This window comes from Pelodiscus sinensis, chromosome 5 (assembly GCF_049634645.1).
Source record: "Pelodiscus sinensis isolate JC-2024 chromosome 5, ASM4963464v1, whole genome shotgun sequence".
NCBI classification, from domain to species: Eukaryota; Metazoa; Chordata; order Testudines; family Trionychidae; genus Pelodiscus; species Pelodiscus sinensis.
In genome coordinates this window covers 26,813,113-26,830,536 of record NC_134715.1, presented here as the reverse complement: position 1 = coordinate 26,830,536, position 17,424 = coordinate 26,813,113, and the positions used below count along the sequence as shown (strand labels likewise).

Here is a 17,424-nt window from a genome sequence, read left to right as displayed (position 1 = left end):
GGGGGGGGTCAAAGATAGGCCATTGGACGAGAAGGCAAAATGGAGATGGAAAGAAAATGTGGGTATTGGGATGGAGGTGCTCTACATCAACAGATGAAACAGATTCACATGGCTGGGTTTAGGAATAAGTCACATTATCCTGTTCCATGCCAGCTCTGAATAGAACTTCCCTAAAGAACTGGAAACGAAGTTATGTGGTACTGAACAAATTCACTCAGGCAATCACAGCATGTCTTAACTGTGAGTTCTAATGCCCACAACGCACAGTATCTAACAGTGCACTTGCTTCTCATCCCTGTAGCCTGAGAAAGATGTAGGGACACAGAATTATGAGTATGTCATTAGAGAAAGCAAATAGCTATCATCACATGACATTTTAATTCCAGTCACGTTATTCTGTGCATGTATATTTAACAGAGTTACAGTAGATAGGGGAAGTGCGTGAGGTCTTTGGGAGGTCTGGACAAGGTACTCTCAACACCTTTTCTAATACTGCATTTCTCTGCCAGTGTGGGCACTGAAGCTAAAGGAAGAAAAACCTTCCTTGTGCTATTTTTGGCCATCCCAGAGAGCAAGAAATCTAATCATGGCCCCTGGCTTGTCATCTTTTCATGAAAGCAGCATAAGCCAGAGCTCCCAGCCAACCTCATAAAACTCCGGATTTACAGGGGACCTTTCATCTATCTCCATTTAAAATGTTCCCTGCCAGGCAGCTGACTATGGATGGATATCATCATTTGAAAAGATCTTACTTTAAGGACTGTACACAGTGTTTTAAATGCTGCTTCAGTGCTTCATCCTTTTCATAGGATTCGAGCATGGTGTGTGCATCGTCGTGGTGATAGCAGTAGATTTTATATGTGTCTTCTAGTGGGCCTTTAATCTTCAAGAAGACTTCCCCTGTTAAACAGAAAAACAAAGCATGTCAAGCCAGACAAGAGCATCTCAGAAGGTGTTTTCCACAACATTAGTCAAGAGCTAAAAAGGCTGGTTTCCACTTTTATTCTCCTTAGAAGCTACCTTGTGTATGTATGTGCATTATTTATTATATGCCTTCCTCAGTGGCTCATCTTTGTCATAGCTGGGCACCATTATAACAGTTTGAAAGAACAAATCCTCAGGGAAAGGTATGAAATGCTCTCTTTCTCCTCTTCGCCTGCGCCGGTCCCCTCTCAGTTTACAAGGAAACTAAACTGGTGGTTTAGCTTTTGAAGGAAGAATGATCGTGTGTGGGCATTGGGGGGAAGGAACGAGCAGACTAATTTTATTTTTGATGTTTTTTCAGGTGCACATACACTGAAATGGGTCATAACAAGAATAACGACCCTGCCCTCCCATTAGTCCATTTGTTTTTTCTCTTTTTATTTGTTTTGCATAATACTGAAGCAACAACGATTGAGGCCCATGATAAGAGTTTTTTCCCCCATGTCACTGAGAACCAAAGAAACACTGTGGATTAGAATCATTATTACATACCATTTGGGTTTATATGCAATCAAAATGGAAAAGAATAAAGGAACATGTTCCCACCTCCTTCCCCAATGTACCATACCATGCAGCAGTCTACCCTTAAGAATTATATTTTGGATTTTCAAGTGCACTTTCAGCTCCTATTAAATATAAATGGGATTTGTGTGCTAATTTCCCTCAGATTCTTCCCCCACTTTAAACCTCCTAACTTGGTTTTCTTGTTAGAAAGAGATAGGATGCAAAGTAGGGAAGGGGTGTTTTATCTCTTATCCTAAGTGATTTTGTTGTTGTTGTTCTAACCCTAAGAAATGGTGCCAGGATCAATAGCAAGCTGCAGCTTAGACTATTCATAGTAAATAATTATTATAATGTGAACTAAACAAAAATTACACCTGTGTGGCAACCAGTCAGATTCTTCCCCTTTCATAAACAAGAAGGTTGCACTGAGGTTATGGTAATAATGACTGAAGTTAAAAAGCAGAATGTCACACTAATTGAGATCCATAGCCCCATTCACAGGTCAAGCATGGACCTGTCAGGTGCAGTGTATGCATTGCCTTTCAGCCTGACCATTGCCTGCTAACTCATAATACACTGCATGAACCCCTCTGTCTTGAAGTAAAAAGTGATTCTGTTTCCACAGTAACAACAGTTCTGTTTTTTTCCCCATTGCAGTGAAGGTTAGCTGGGCTATATAATGTGTGTTGGTTTTAAGATGTGAACAGGGGACTGACTTTCCCATTAATCCTGTATAGGTCATTATTATCCAACAAAGTAAGAAAACCATACAAATGTTCTCTGGGTCCTTTTCCCTTAGGACTTGATTTTCTGCGTGTGTTAACCTCTGGCAAGAGCAACAATTTCGTTTTCTGCACCACAAATGCCAACTACAGGCTCACAGTTCATCTCAGATGATTTGCATGTAGGATCTAAAAGAGCCTTCTAGAGTACATGAGCTCTACAAAATCTGTGCATTAGTACAGTTTCTCACTATGCCAAATTAATTCATTGGCATTTATGTTGTTTCTAAACAAGACATTATGTACTGATTAGGACCTGTAGAGACAGATGTATTTCAAAGGCCTAAAAGTTATTTTTGGTTCCAGACCATATGAACAGAGCCAACCAACACATATGTAGGTAAATCATTATGACAGCTTTCAGTATAGCATAGTCCAAACTATCGGGCTGTAATTGGAAATGGATATTACTTCCAGTCTCAGTCTTCTGAGTAATCTGGGGGATCCAACACTGACTTCTCTCCCATACTGCATTCTAGAATGTTCTGGCTAAATTGGTCTTGGCGATGAAACCCCAGAAAGGCTCGAACAAGGAAAACAACCTTTTCCCACAGCTTTCAGGGGTGCTTCCTGTTTCTACAACAAAGTGACAGGGGTAGAAAGTGTCACATGGTAAATTTAAACCTTGTTGAAATTTCTAAAACTTCATATTCCTCTGACAGCCAGTCACTAGAATGGGGAGAGAAACATATGCAGGAGGAGAACTGGAGAGTGCATAATCTCTGCTCAATACACACCAAAGGGCAAACAATATTTTATGAATTGTGGGATTTACCTGGGTAAGTGTGTCTGTGTTAGGGATTTGCCCTGGTGTCACTAACTACATTGTTGTTATTCCACCAGTGCAAATAGGTCCTGTCTACATTAGACATATCTCATTTCTGGTGTCAGACTGGTGAATAAGCAGTGCAGCCCAAGCTCATAGTGACTGGATTTAAGAGCAAAATTGTATGCTGGAAAATGTCTAAATTCAATATATTTTTAGCTCCTTGCCACTAATGAATGTTTGGAGAGTCTGACATTATTTTTGGGGTCTTCTTTTGTTCCTTTTCCTCGGGGCAATTGTTTTTTTCAGGGGCTTTTGTTTTTCATCCTTTATAGAGAGTATTAGAACCTCAGAAACAAAGTTATCTTCACATGTTAACCCTCTGGAATGCCAAAGGCTCAATTGCCTTTCTATAATGATATGACCATCGTTCTTCAGAAACTAAGGTCACAAGATGGAACCGCTCTTTAACCTTTTTCCAGCTCCATCCTGCCCATTCTAGTCTTTTACACAGTGTGGTTTAGCCATCCAGCTTTAGCAGACCAACATTTATTTTCATACTAATTCTTATGTCCATATTGCTTCCAAGGAAATAGCTAAATACAACCAAATAGACTGATGAAATTGTTTGCCTTTTCTTCCAGACATGGCAGGGACTCAAAACACTGACTCCTATTGCTGTGAAGGAAATAAATGCCAGATTTAATGCACATTTTTAATTAGGTATATAGGAATCACCATGACACAGAATTATTGAAATATCATCAAGCCCCACAGTCTCATCAAATCACATTTAGCTGTTTGCCTTGGCAAACAGGATACAGACTTACGAAGATCAGTACTTTGGCCAAGCACCATTCATGTTAAAATCTGTGGCAAATCACAGGTTTTCTCAATTCTCTTGCAAGCACACACGGTTTCTCTATAGCATGTTGCTTCAGGCTTATGACTAATTTGGAAAAATCGAACACAAAAAAGCCCAAACTTTCCTTTGACTATTCATTGTGCGTATTGAGTTGATTGAGTAATGTGCATGGGAGGTGAGCACATGTGCTAAGCTACGTTCATAGCTTTTATTAATTTGAGTCTGCAGATGTTTCTAAATTACACTTGGTGTGAAGGGGCATACCAGGCATTTGATGCCTCTCTGCTGGAGGCTCTCCCAACTTGATATACTGTACCCAAACTAGGTACCCTTTGGGAGAAAACAGCAGTCAGTTTAGATCTCCAGGAGCTGCCTAGAGAGATCATGCAAAATTAGCTGTTAGCATAACCAATGCAAATTGGCATTCCAGCAGCTAGAAGAGCTAGGCCCAGCAGGCAACAAAAAAAAAGGCTATCACTTCCTACTGGGGAAGTCCTGAGACTGAAGACAGGAGAAGATGGATCCTTGTCTTAATTCAAAACCAAAGAAATGGCAAGTTTGATCTTTGGTGGTTTTTTGGGGGTTTGTTTGTTTTTTTTGAGAACTTTCTGGCTATCTCAGTACCTACATACTGTATGTGTGCTGCGACAGAAGGGACAATGGTGTTGCAAATTTAACAACAATGTATTTTCCCCAAAGCGCTTATTAGTCATTGAAGTTAAGTAGCTGTTGACAAAATACAAAGATGGTTAAAAAGACTGGCTAAGAATTCTTTCCCATCTCTGTTGCTCAGATTTCATTCTCTTGACTCTTGGATTATAATCATATCTGTATTCATCAGTCTCTGGCAATGATGGGAACCCTAAAATCTAATTGAAGTCCACTGAAGTTAACTGGCACAATGATCCAACCGTGAAAGAGTGGGCCTATTTTTGTAATCCTTTTCCTCTCTATTATTATTCATTATATATATGTTATAGTGTCTAGAAGCCCCCATCATTGTCCTAACTTCCGTACAAGTGAATAAAACAACGTCAGTTCCTTTTATAGCTCTCACTTGTCACACTACAGTACCGCTTGAAGGTGTGCTCCTGATGGCAAAGAATCTTCCTCCATGCTTGGAAAGCACTATCAGATATTGGAAACTGAAACTAGTGAATACTCAATGTTACTTCTTTCTCTGTGTTCTAAGATTAATCAAGGTTTTCTTTTCAGCTAGCTAACTCCTATTTTTTGATAGGCAGGTAGACTGCACCTGGAAGGAGATTTAGGCTTGAAAAACAAGCACTAAGTGTTTTTGAAACCCAGCTGGGCAGGGGCAGGCTGAGCTTGTATAAAGCCACCGGGCTGAGAAGACGAGTTCCGCAGAGGAAGTAGTCTACTCAGTCACTCCCTGGGAGAAGGGAAGATGTGTTTGAGGCTATAGAGTTTGGCAAGTAATCAAAGGAGGAAATAGGAAAGTGTCTAGGAAAATAGCAACAGGCTTTTGGAGTAAGCAAACATGAGTTGCTATATAAAAGGTGGCAACCAGCCTCTACAGAAGTGGCATAAGACTCATCCTTTTAGCGGAAGACTGTCTGGAACAGCGTTTGGACAGCTGATCTAGTAGTTCTGGATACTCTGGAAAGGGAGATCTGTTCAGTGACTTGGCTCAGCTGAAGGACTGAGTCCTGCAGACGGAGGAGGAATGTGAGTATCAAACCTGAATGGCACTCATTCTTAGATGTTGCCATAAACAGGGGCCCAATTCTGAGTGAGACCCATGACATATCAGCAAGGAAGAGATATAGAAAATAAATGGGGTTTAAAAGTGAAATCTCTTCAAGTATATAAATGTTTATGGCATTTTTATCATCTAAAATTAGATTTGGTATCCAATAAAACAGCACAAGGAACTCCTCTCTCCCTCCCAGTGTACCTTTGCAAGAGACAGCTATAATTTGGTCATTTGTGCTTAAGAATGAAAGCAGTGAGAGTCTGATAGGCAGGGGCAGATGACCGTTTTGCGGGGCCCCGGGCAGCATAATTTTGCGGGGCCCCCCTTTGCCACGGCGCATGCACAGTGATGCCATGCGCATGCGCGGTGGCGCCACGGCATATGCACGGGGCTTTTTGAAGCGCAGGGCCCGGGGCGGCCGCCCCGTTCCCAACCGCCCCTGCTAATAGGGAAGTTGAAGCTCTTTAGTGCAGCACCTTTGTGTAGAATTGTCCTTCCTATGCACCAATAATCACTAGCAAGTTTTCATTAATATAGGTGCTGGCTCTAAAAGTGTAGCAGGTGCCATAGCTGAGCATACTTACCCTAGTGCCCTTGGAGATTTTGTGCCTTATGGAAGCAAAACACCTCCCTCTCCCATTATGGGAGCATGACATGTGCTTCCCATACTCCAGGGTTCCAGAGGCTTGAATTGCCATAACTGGCTTATAGTGTCTAATAACCTAAAGACTGAATTTATCACATCTTGAAATCACACAGGAACTCATGACTGTGGGATTGCCATGATGCAAGTAGTCAGCATCGCTTATTTAAACAACTACAGGCATTAACACACAGATTGTATTCTGCTGTTTGTTGACCATGAGCCACACACCCTGTTTGGAACTCTGTACAACATGCACACATCTGAATAATACTTGGCTGAATAATATATTGCAAGAAAACATCATTACAACCATGTTTTCACTTTGTTCAGGGTATTCTTACTTTGCCAATGCTCTAATTCCTTATTATAACAGTACTATTGATCGTGTAAAACATGAAAGTTTGCCCAATTGTAGGGAATATCAAACTAAGGGGGAGGGGCAATTAGTACCAGTGACATTACAGTCAGGATTCCCTTTTGCCATTCTTACTCTCCCATTAAAATTGCATAAAGATTGAGTAAGGGCTACAAGATCCAGCCTTCAATGTGAATGCAATACATCAATAGATAGACTGTACATTTATTTTTATTTGTATGTATAATGGGGATTTAGTAAAGACCTGCTCCCAATGGAAGTGGTCCTAGCTTAGACTGAAGGCCGGTGGGGGTCTGGGATGGACAACTATTCTTATATTATCCCTTCATGCCATTTTGTAGGACTCAAAAAGACAATCAACATACCAATTACTTGCATAGGTGGTTCCACGTCTGCTGTGGCTTCTTCCAACAATGACAACAGTTTGGCTGATATCTGATGGACCGATTCAATGTTGCTAAACAAGCCGTCCACGTCAAACCTAACAATCTGATGGAACACAAATATTGAGCAACAAAGGATAGAAGCATAAGGAGCAACACTGAATAGTGCAGGCTTTTTCCTGCATAGCCTCAAGTGTTTGAAACAGGGCATGCCACTTTTGCAAAAGCCTATGTAAACACCCTTGCTGTAATGTCAAGGACACATGTGCAGTGTTTTAATTAATACAACTGGGCTAATGCAGTTAACAAGGGGCACTTTATCAAGAGTATTTAAACTTATTTTGAACAATTCCTAAAGGGAATATGTGTATCTTGAAGAGAAGTAAATATTATTAGATAGCTAAAGGAAAAGCTTTAGCTAGCTAAAATATTTATTTACCTCATCTCAGAGAAAAAAGACAGTAAAACTGAAAATGACAATTATGAGAGAGAATCTGATCCTTTTATCATGTTGCCCATAGAGACTGCATAAACTTGAGCCTTGGTTGTTTATTTACATGAGGTACCATATTTCAGGCAAATAGAAAAGCCAATGTATCTGTGGTGATAGGAGTAAAATCAAGGCAATGTATTTTGCCTAAAAGAAAGAGATTTATGGTTATTAGAGAGGCATTGTGGGTGAAGTAGTATCTTTTACTGGACCAATGTCTTTCTAACCTGAAAGCTTATCATTCTCACCAACGGAAGTTGGTTCAATAAAAGATTATCTCGCCCACCTTGTCTCTAATATCCTAGGACCAACACAGCTAAAACAACCCTGCATATGTAGATTTACAGTTAGTCATTAATATAATCTGTGCACCCAATCCTCTGCTGATACAAACTGGCTTCAATGAAGCTGAACCAGCATATGCTAACAGGAGATCTTAATAGACAGGGAAAATGATCTCCCTGCTTATTTTGAAAAAGGCAAACAAAATAGAAAATATAATTTTCACATTGGCAACTTCCTTTCATGGATAGAGGGACATCATTAAATTTATGGAACAATTAGAGTTACCCTGTCAGAAAAAAGGTGAAAATCTAAAGGCAGTGTTTATTTTGGCAGATATGCCGGTACTTCTGATCATGCCTATTCATTAGTAATAGAACTGTGTGTTTACACAGCAGCTTACAGAAACAGTCCAGGAGAATCGAATTGCATGTTGCAATAAATCAACATCATGTTTTAATTGCTTGAGTAGTTAATTTCTGATTATAGAGATTAACAATAATTTTACTCCATTAGGATATGTAAAGGATTCATCTCTAGCTTGATCTTCTAGACACTAATGTTTTCCTGTTGAAGCAGTAAGTCTTCAAATAAATAAAAGCTTTCAAATGTGATTATTCACCTCAAAAATAATCTTAAAAGCCTATGACTGTTTTAGAAGCCTTCTTTTAAAAATGCAGATTATGTTAAATTAGAAATGTAGGGTTGTGATCTTATTTTTATAAGCTTTTGTCTTTTTATCAGTGAATCTCTACCTTACCTAATTCAACATGTATGTGGTATTCAAAATACATGAGCACATGACAAAGACCCAAATTGGTAGGTGTACCTAACTGATAAAATAGCTGACAGAGGAGAAAATGTTTTCAATATGACAGAGAGCAGCAAATGGATACATAAGGTTGTTCCAAATGCCAGGAGCTAGAGAGGAGAAAGCAGTCAAACTGTTTCATATGAAATCATATATACACAATTTAGGTAATTGGGTAAAGACCCAGTGTGTATTCTGAGTTGTGCTTGTAGCGAATATCAGCTGCTTGGCCTTCACAGAGGGCTGTGAGGTAGGAGGAAAACTTTAATCTGTCTGCCACAAGCTGTTGCACATCCAGCAGAGAATACTGGCAATTCCAGCACACAGTTTGCACAGAATTGCAAAGGTTTTTTTGTGGGGAAAACGGCTGAATAGCAGCCAAACAGGTTTGAAATCTCTGTGGAAGAGCAGAATGAATATAAGCAGAGCAGTAAGACCTGCAGGAAAGACGAAAACTGATCCATCCTGCTTACATTTAGCTTCACTATCTAAAATGCAAATACATCAGGACTGACGGGGTTGCCTTGCCTAGCATTTCCTCATAACAGCTGATCAAGCAACCATGGTGAGTTTGTTTGAATAAAGGGGGCTTAAGCGGCCTTGAATGTTATGGCATGAAGGACCATAACACTCAAGCTCCTTACTGGGGAGGTCAGCATAGTGGAGCTTCCATGGAGGTGATGGGAGAAAGCAAGAAGAGGGGATAGGTAATCTGTGATTACACAGCATGCTGCCCAAGCAGCACCGAGGAGTGAAGTCTGCTATTCTAATTCATAGCCTGAAGTTATGGCCATAGGATTCATGATGAGGAGATTTAGGCTGCGGTCTTGTTTCTGCCCCATTTATTCCATCTTTATGTAGATGAAGTGAATTTCATTCTAAAAACCTTGAGCATTTAAAGTACTCCTGCCTGCAAGCAAGCTCCTTAGAACTCCCTCCAAAATGGTCAGGCCTAGAATTGCAGCTGGCACCATGCAGTTCCTGTTGAGTGCAGACAGAACAGGGGTGAATTCAGATTTCTGTCAAATCTACCCTGCTTCCTGCAAAAACAAAAAACACCCAACACTTTCTTACCTGCTTGTTTCTTAAGGGCTGGACTATTTCCCTGATGCATAGCTCCAGGTCATGGAGGTAGTCCTTCTCTGTCTGTACCAGTTCTGCAATGATTTTTACTCTCTTGGCCATCATTTGCCTGGTCAGCTTCTCTTCATTCTCCTTCAGTGATGTGACGGGTGGCAAGGATCCTGCTTGGGGGGCCATCTTTTCTGTTAAAATTGAACACAGTAAACTTGTGAGAATTGTCATGTAAGAATGTTTATTCCCACTGTCAAGCCCAGCCTGGTTTGAGTCACAATGTACTGATACGTGTTTAATCTATTCAGAGTCATGGAAGAGGCTTGGTATATCTTAAGGATAAAACCTGTCTCGCTGGCTACAAACAAGGAAGGTCAAACAAGCAGCAGACTCCTGTGGTCATTGCCCTGGAACAAGGAGCTTCACTGTGGGAATCCTGAGCTCTAAGCAACATAGCTTTTTCCAGGGCTTGCTTTCTGTTAGTGCAGTGGGAGAATGTGGGGTTAGAACCAATGCTAGAGGCCACTGAAGTCTTGTCCAGTCACATGGGCAAAGAGGGGAGAAGTATATTCAGCAGAGTAGCTACTTAGGAATTTCTATTTCAGGTCAGGTAAATAGTCCATTTAGTCCAATTAACTTAGTGCCCAGTAGCAGCTGCTTTGGTGGAAGAAACCCTGCAACCAGCAGTTGTAAGATAAGGTTGTGAGCATTTGATGCAGATTTCTATTCTAAAGCTTCAGAGGAGTAGCCAAGATAGTCTGTAACAGGAAAAACTTAAAAAACAACAAATAGCTAGTAGCACCTTAAAGACTAACAAAACATTGTAGATCGTATCATGAGCTTTTGTGGGCACAACCTACTTCCTCAGATGACAGGCTATTATAAAATCTATTATAAAATTAGGCTGGTACTTCTGAAAGAACTGAAGGACGTAGATGCTGTCTCTCTCCCATTTAAATGTATTAGGACATGTGCATCTAACTCTATTAGTCTCCTTTGGAAGTAAAATCTTGGCCCTAGATTAACTCTTTGAGGTAGGAAAAATGTAACTTCCTATTTTGTTTAACTGATCTTTACTGAAATAAACTTTGCTTTGCTAAAGATGCATTAATGTGATGGCTCAGGGAGACAGGAAAGTGTGCTACAGATTTCTCTGTCCATGATGATAATGCAATCTGTAATTCTATCTGATTAGGTTCCTTTGGACATTGCTGAGAAATTCTAGAAGAATGAGGTCAGTTGTGATATCCAGTAACACAAAAGGTAGGAGCTATGGATCCAAAGGGTAGGAGCTATGGAAACGAGGCTACTCATGACTATTTTCCCTATATAAAACCTAAAATACCTATTCTATCCCAGATATTTGGAAATGTTCCTTTGATGATGAATCATATACATGTGTGACAGGTAGAGAAGACAAGAAATCCTCACATGTATTACAGGGTATGAACATCTGTAATAATGTTCCTTCCTTTCACAGGTTTGTAAGGTGTTTGGTTTGCCAATCTGGAAGATACATTATGCGAGCTGTGTAGACAGGTTGTGTATTTATCTGTGTACGCAGATCTACCCCTTTTTCACAGGAAAAAACTCCTACGTAATAGAAAGGGAGAATCGGAAGGTGTTTAAGATACTGCTAGCCACAAGATGGTGTATAGAACCAACCAAAAAAAAAAGGGACATATCATTACTGTGCAATACTCGTTTAACAGTTTGACAGCAAAGAGACTTACAGCTGATTGGCAATGCACTGAAACCCACTCCAGAGAACAAGACTTTTGTAGTTTTTGTGCCAACATCTTGCGTACGCCCTATTGTCTAATGAGCCAGGAACAAGATGCATCTTTTATTTTTGCAAGGTGATAATCAATATTGAACATTCTGTAGTTTATTAATGAAATGCTTAGCAGGAGAATGGTAATAAACATCCAGGAATGCCTGCATAAGACAATATAGATCTACATTTCTGTCGCTTGGGATAATGTTTATGAGAGAACCAACAAGCTTGCAAGATGGAATATTTTGAGTTGTTCTTCATCATCATGGGCTATAAATTGTATTGAGCCGACATGTCATCATCATCTTCAGTAATTATGGTGAGCATTGACCCTGGATATTCAGAAAGGGCAGTTGTGTTAAGTAATGCTAGGAGGCCATGATTTTTTTAATAAGAACATTTCTTTGCTTCCCTCAATTTTGATATATTCAAACACAAAGGATGAGCCTGACTACATTTGTAGCCCAATCCAGGTTGCTTTGATTTTTATTTCTCCTCTTAGGCAATCATTGAGCTTCTCAGCCTTGGTTTGTAAATATAAAAGGATAAACAGGAGGGGGGAAAGTTTTCTTCTTGAGGATGAAAGATTGCTGTCAAAATGGCAACCTAGTAGAAGGATGTTTCTCTTCTCTGGGCCCAGCTGATCCAGATTTTTAGGTTAACCTTAGCTGTGGTGTGAGCAGTTGCAATTTTACTGATTTCAGTGGCGCTGCATCTACTTATAATACCCATTCATTGTGGATGCTGCAAAGTGGAATAAATGAACAAGTTATTGCTATATCCAGCAATTGGCCCTCACAGATGAAAGAAAGAACAAAGGGGTTATTTGTACCTTTTCATGGCCTGCTTCCAATGACTTCTCATTTCCCAGCTCAAACACAGGGCCAGAGCTTTCAGTCTGTTGCCTCTCTGCAACAGTGCACTCATTTTTTTCCATAGAAATCTTGATTTGTGACTACACTTAAAACTTCAGAGTGAACCATCTAAAATACTGTAGAATTGAATCCATTTAAGTGCTATGTGTAGTGAACTTTTCACAAAAATCAACATGTTCATTGAAGTGGCATGTGAAAATAATGTAATTAAATTGTGAATAAGATTTCTGAAAATGTGCATAGAGCATCAGACAATATGGAAAACTCCAGGGTACTGTCTCTCTGTCTGGTTATCAGGACTTATAGGACAATGTTTGGAGCAACCATGTAAACCAGTGGTCACCAACTAGTAAATCGGGATCTACTGGTAGATGTTGGAGCCTCTGAGACGTGATCCTAATGGGTTTGGCCAACAGGTGTTGGCACTTCACCTGCCCCTCCCTTCCCCCCAGCTTGCTGTGCATCTCCTGGCCTTTGCCTTGGAGCTGTCTCCTCAGAAGCCTCCGGCTTTCTGTGCATGGCAGGGGAGGGTAAGGAGTGCTCATACCAAGGTGCCCCCTCCCCCTCCTTGTATCCTGTCTCCACAGAGCAGAGGACTTGGGATGGAGGGTGTTTGCTGGCTTCTTTTGGAAGTGGTGCAGGGCGAAGGCAGGGGTGAGCCTGCCTTAGCCCCACTGCACCCCCACTTAGGAGCCACCTGAGGTAAGTAGTGCCCAGCTGGAGCTCACTTCTCAAACTCCTACCCCAGTCAAGAACCCCTCCTGCACCCCAAGCCCCAGCCCTGCACCCCTGCATCCAAATGCCCTCCCAGAACCTACACCTAGAACCCCCTTGGGCACCCAAACAGCCTGCCCTAAGCTCTGCTCAGAGCCCCTCTCGCACTCCAAATCCCTTAATCCAAGACCAGAGCCTGCACCCCAACCCTCTGCCCCAGCCTGGTGAAAGTGAGGATGGGGGAGAGAGGGAGAATGGAATAAGGAGGGGGCAGGGCCTCAGAGAAGGGGCACAAAGGAGATGGGGCAAGGGTGTTTGGGTTTGAGGTAGATCTTGAATTGCACTTAAATTCAAAAAGTGATCTCGTGCTTAAAAAGATTGTAAACTAATGATGTAAACAGACATGTTGAAGAGAAACATTCTAATCTTATAACTTTTTTTTAAGTGAACACAGTAAAATGATCTCATGCCTCATCCCATTTTGGGCTTCAAATTGTTCTTTTAGTTTGTCATTCAAATTGTTCGACAAAACTCATGTATTAGTTTTAATATATGATACATAACATATAGTACCAGAAATAACATCACTAGGCCTCAACACAAACAAATAGGAGAAATTTCAGTAAATCCTGTTTTCTTACGGAAGGTGTATTTTTAAATATTTCATTTATTAAAAATATTATAACTTTACAGTTTTACTAAATATATTTACTTTTTCACTTTGGATGTCCCTGTCTCTATATAATGCCAAAGGAGCTGCTGAACTGATGAATACAGCGGAACTTAAGATTTTATGTTCTGCTGATTGCTTTTGAGTTCTTTGACGATATTAATAGCATTCTATGGTCAGAAGGGAAAGAAAGAAAGAAAGAAAGCTAGAGGAATTCTGCTATAGCAAACATATTCTGCCTATATTTGAAGTTTTTCTGTTCAATCTGGCACCTGCATCAATAGTGGGGGAGGCGGGAGAAAGAGGCAGCATTGTTTAAGGCTCAGTGCCATTGTTGCGCAATATAGTACCTTTGTCCTTGGAGATGTCAGGTTATATGAGCATGACAGTCTCCTAGTAAAGACACTGTCAACACAGCTACCTGTGTTTTCTTTTTCTTTTTGCGAACGCTCAGTCTAAAACCATTTTTTAAAGATAATCATGAAGAGGCAAATCCCAGTACTTACCTCCACGGGTACAAAAGATCCTCTGGCTGTAGAAGGGTGTAGGTAGGATTTATGGGGCTATCTGCCTTGTGTGCAAGCAATACACAATAGATCCTTCTTCTGCAGTAGCTCCCTCAGGCTTTGTCTTCACTGTGAGTTCTTCTGGCAGAAAATATCCTAATGAGGGACTTGCGATCTCATTAGTATAGTTTTAGGGCATGCTTTGGGAGAAGTCCGAGCCAGAAGATCCTCAAGTCCTTCAACTTCATAGAGTGGGCAGCCCTGGGAGTAGGATTCTTCCCAAGTTACTAGGTGAGGACCCTAGATTTGTCCCGTCCAACCCTCCTGTGAGAATATCCAATGTTCTCACTGAAGGGAGAGGGAGAATTGCGTTGATAGTGGGTTACACATCAATGAGTATAATATGGTGAAAAAAAACTAGTGGTCCTAGAGCATGATGCTGTTCCTTCTGCAAAAGTCGGTTAATGACCTATTTTTAAGGGCTCAAGTGGCACGTAAGTGGTGTATAAGCTTTATGCTGACACTCTGCAGTTAGAGGAATTTCACCCACCCTGAAGAAGTTATGAAAGTATCCAGTGCAGAGGAAAATAAATTACAGTATTTAGAACACAAAAAGAGGAATATTACAGTATAAGTGAGTTTGCATGAGTTGCCAGGGTAATGAGATTTCTCCAAATATCAGGATAGTTTGTACAGATAGTTTGTAATTAGATAATTCAAGTCTCTGTCATTATTTGTTTTGCATCAGGTATGGAAAAGATTCAAATATTATATGAAATTCCTTTCCTCAGTTCCTTAACATTAGATTGTTCATTTCTGTGAGTGCTGACAGGAGAGTAGAGAGATCCCCATGGGAATGTGCTGGAAGAGGAAGCTTATTTGCTGTGTGACAGAGGAATGCTGTGACTGTTAGTGCCATTACCTGCAAATCAACCTTTGCAATATGTCATGGACGGGTATATTTATATCAGCCGTATGCTAGTTGGCTAATGTTGGTAACAGAAGACCCGATGATGGCTACATCCAGATATGCATGTCAGCCTCTGACATGGATCGTCTGAAAGGGCTATCAGGTGTCTCTGAACCAAGATCTAACATCTTGAGTTAATAAAACATTTATTAGTGGGTCTGACCATGTGTATGGAGGTGGAATTTCTATACACTTTAAAATTATACACTACGGCTATGTGTACACTGCAGGCTTTTGCGGGCAGAGAATATGCTAACGAAGCACTCATTAGCATGTGTCATGCTGTCATTTGTACATTCTCTGCCGATGCTTTTTGTGCAGGAAGTTTTTGCGCAAAAGGTTTTAGATGGGTCCGTTTTGTGCAAAAAAACCCTTTTGTGCAAGACCCATCTACACTGCTTGTTTTTGTGCAAAAACCTTTTGTGCAAAACGCATTGGCAGAAAATATGCAAATGACAGCGTGACACATGCTAATGAGCACTTCATTAGCATACTCTCTGCTGGCAAAAGCTATGATATGAAGAAGATATGCAAATCACTCTCATTTGCATATCTTCTGCCGATCCTTTTTGCGGAAGAGGTTTTTGCAATAAAAAACCCTGTGTAGATGGGACCATTTGTTGGAAAAAAGTTTTTTTTCCAAGATCCCTTATTCTTCAAAAAATGAAGTTTACAGTATCTTGCGAAAAAGGGTTTTTTTCCAACACATGTCCCCATCTACACAGGGCTTTTTACCGCAAAAACCTCTTCCACAAAAAGGTTTGGCAGAAGATATGCAATTGAGAGTGCAATTTGCATATCTTCTGCTGCAAAAAAACAGCAGCATAGACATAGCCAAAGGAAGTGTAGCTTGTTTCAACAGCCCTTTGGAACCTCAGTCATGGGTTCCATTTTGCCAGGTGCTGTACAAACATAGAGGTGGTTCCCCAAAGAGGTTACATCAGTGTACAGGCAGTCCCCGGGTTACGTACAAGATAGGGACTGTAGGTTTGTTCTTAAGTTGAATTTGTATGTAAGTCGGAACTGGTACATATTGTAGGGGAAACTCTAGCCAAACATTTCTCCAGAGCTCAGTTTTATTCTCCCACACCTCACTTCCCTCAGTCCTTTATTCTCAAGCTGAGGTGTCTGCTGAGAAAAGCTGCTCCGCGTCTCCCTGGTCTGCTGGGGGGGTCCGCTAGCTTCGCGTCTCCCTGGTCTGCTGGGGGGAAGCAGCTAGTGCAGGGTTGCCTCACCCCGTTTGTAAGTAGGGATCCAATGTAAGTCGGATCCATGTAACCTGGGGACTGCTTGTAACTCCAATTACTTCCCCAGAGTTGCTCTAGATTTACAATGGGGCAAGTAAAAGCAGACTTATGCTCACTGAATAGAAATTTGAGTATGGAAGGACAAGTGGACTTATTGCTGTAAATGAGCTCAGGAGAATGGCTATATTTACAAAGTGCATCTCCTGCACTAACTATGCAAATGTTTACTCCTAATTGTATATTAATTCAACCCAGAAACCAGTTGCGACACATTTTTCAGTGGTATAAGAAATTAGCTCTGCATATATTTAATATCCATGAAGAGTTCAAAGAATATAAGAGAACTGGGGAGACATATATGGGCTTTCAATGAGGAGCTACAGAGGAAGAGGTTTGGAAAAGCTGTCAGCAGATAGGAAGAAGTGACATGGTTTTCAGTGAGGATTAGGACAAAGAAAAAGGCTTGGGGACGGACTGTTATCTGATTTCTTGTAAAATCAAATGGTAGCAGCAGTCCAAGAACACTGCAAACAGTGTTTTGACATTAGAGGTGATCAACATGCCCCTAAAGTGACAAGTCAAAAATGATGGTATTAATACTAGATAGACTTCCAACAAGAAGATTTTTCAAAAATATGTATTGTCTTAAAGTTAAATACTACAAAGCCCTAAATTAGATACTTTCTAAAAACCACCTTTTCCATAATCCCTCAGATAATAAGTTATCTCCTTATAAAGTGAACAAACATAACATAAGCAATCTATTCAACTTATTTTGTGTGTTCCTCCCTCAATGCCTAATGGCATTTCTCTGTCATATCTTAAGGTATGCTTACAATACAGCAGCACAGCTGTAGCACTGTAGCTAATGGAAGTAATCCATCTTTCTGAAAGGGAGTATCTAGGTCAATGGAAGAATCCTTTTTGACCTGACAGTATCAACACAAGGAGTTAGGTCAACCTGTGTCACACACGGTGAATTTTT

General features: G+C 40.6%; 1 protein-coding gene across 1 annotated transcript in view; it reads right to left on the bottom strand.

The window, feature by feature from the left end:
* Window positions 1–17,424, bottom strand: part of ARHGEF38 (Rho guanine nucleotide exchange factor 38) — a 58,409-nt gene that overhangs the window by 35,496 nt on the left and 5,489 nt on the right. Inside the window, exons 2-4 of the mRNA XM_006119314.4 lie at window positions 9,681–9,871; window positions 7,006–7,129; window positions 753–900 (exon numbers count right to left, since the gene is read on the bottom strand). Coding sequence (XP_006119376.1) covers window positions 753–900; window positions 7,006–7,129; window positions 9,681–9,871 — 463 coding nt within the window. The remainder of the gene's footprint in view (window positions 1–752; window positions 901–7,005; window positions 7,130–9,680; window positions 9,872–17,424) is intronic.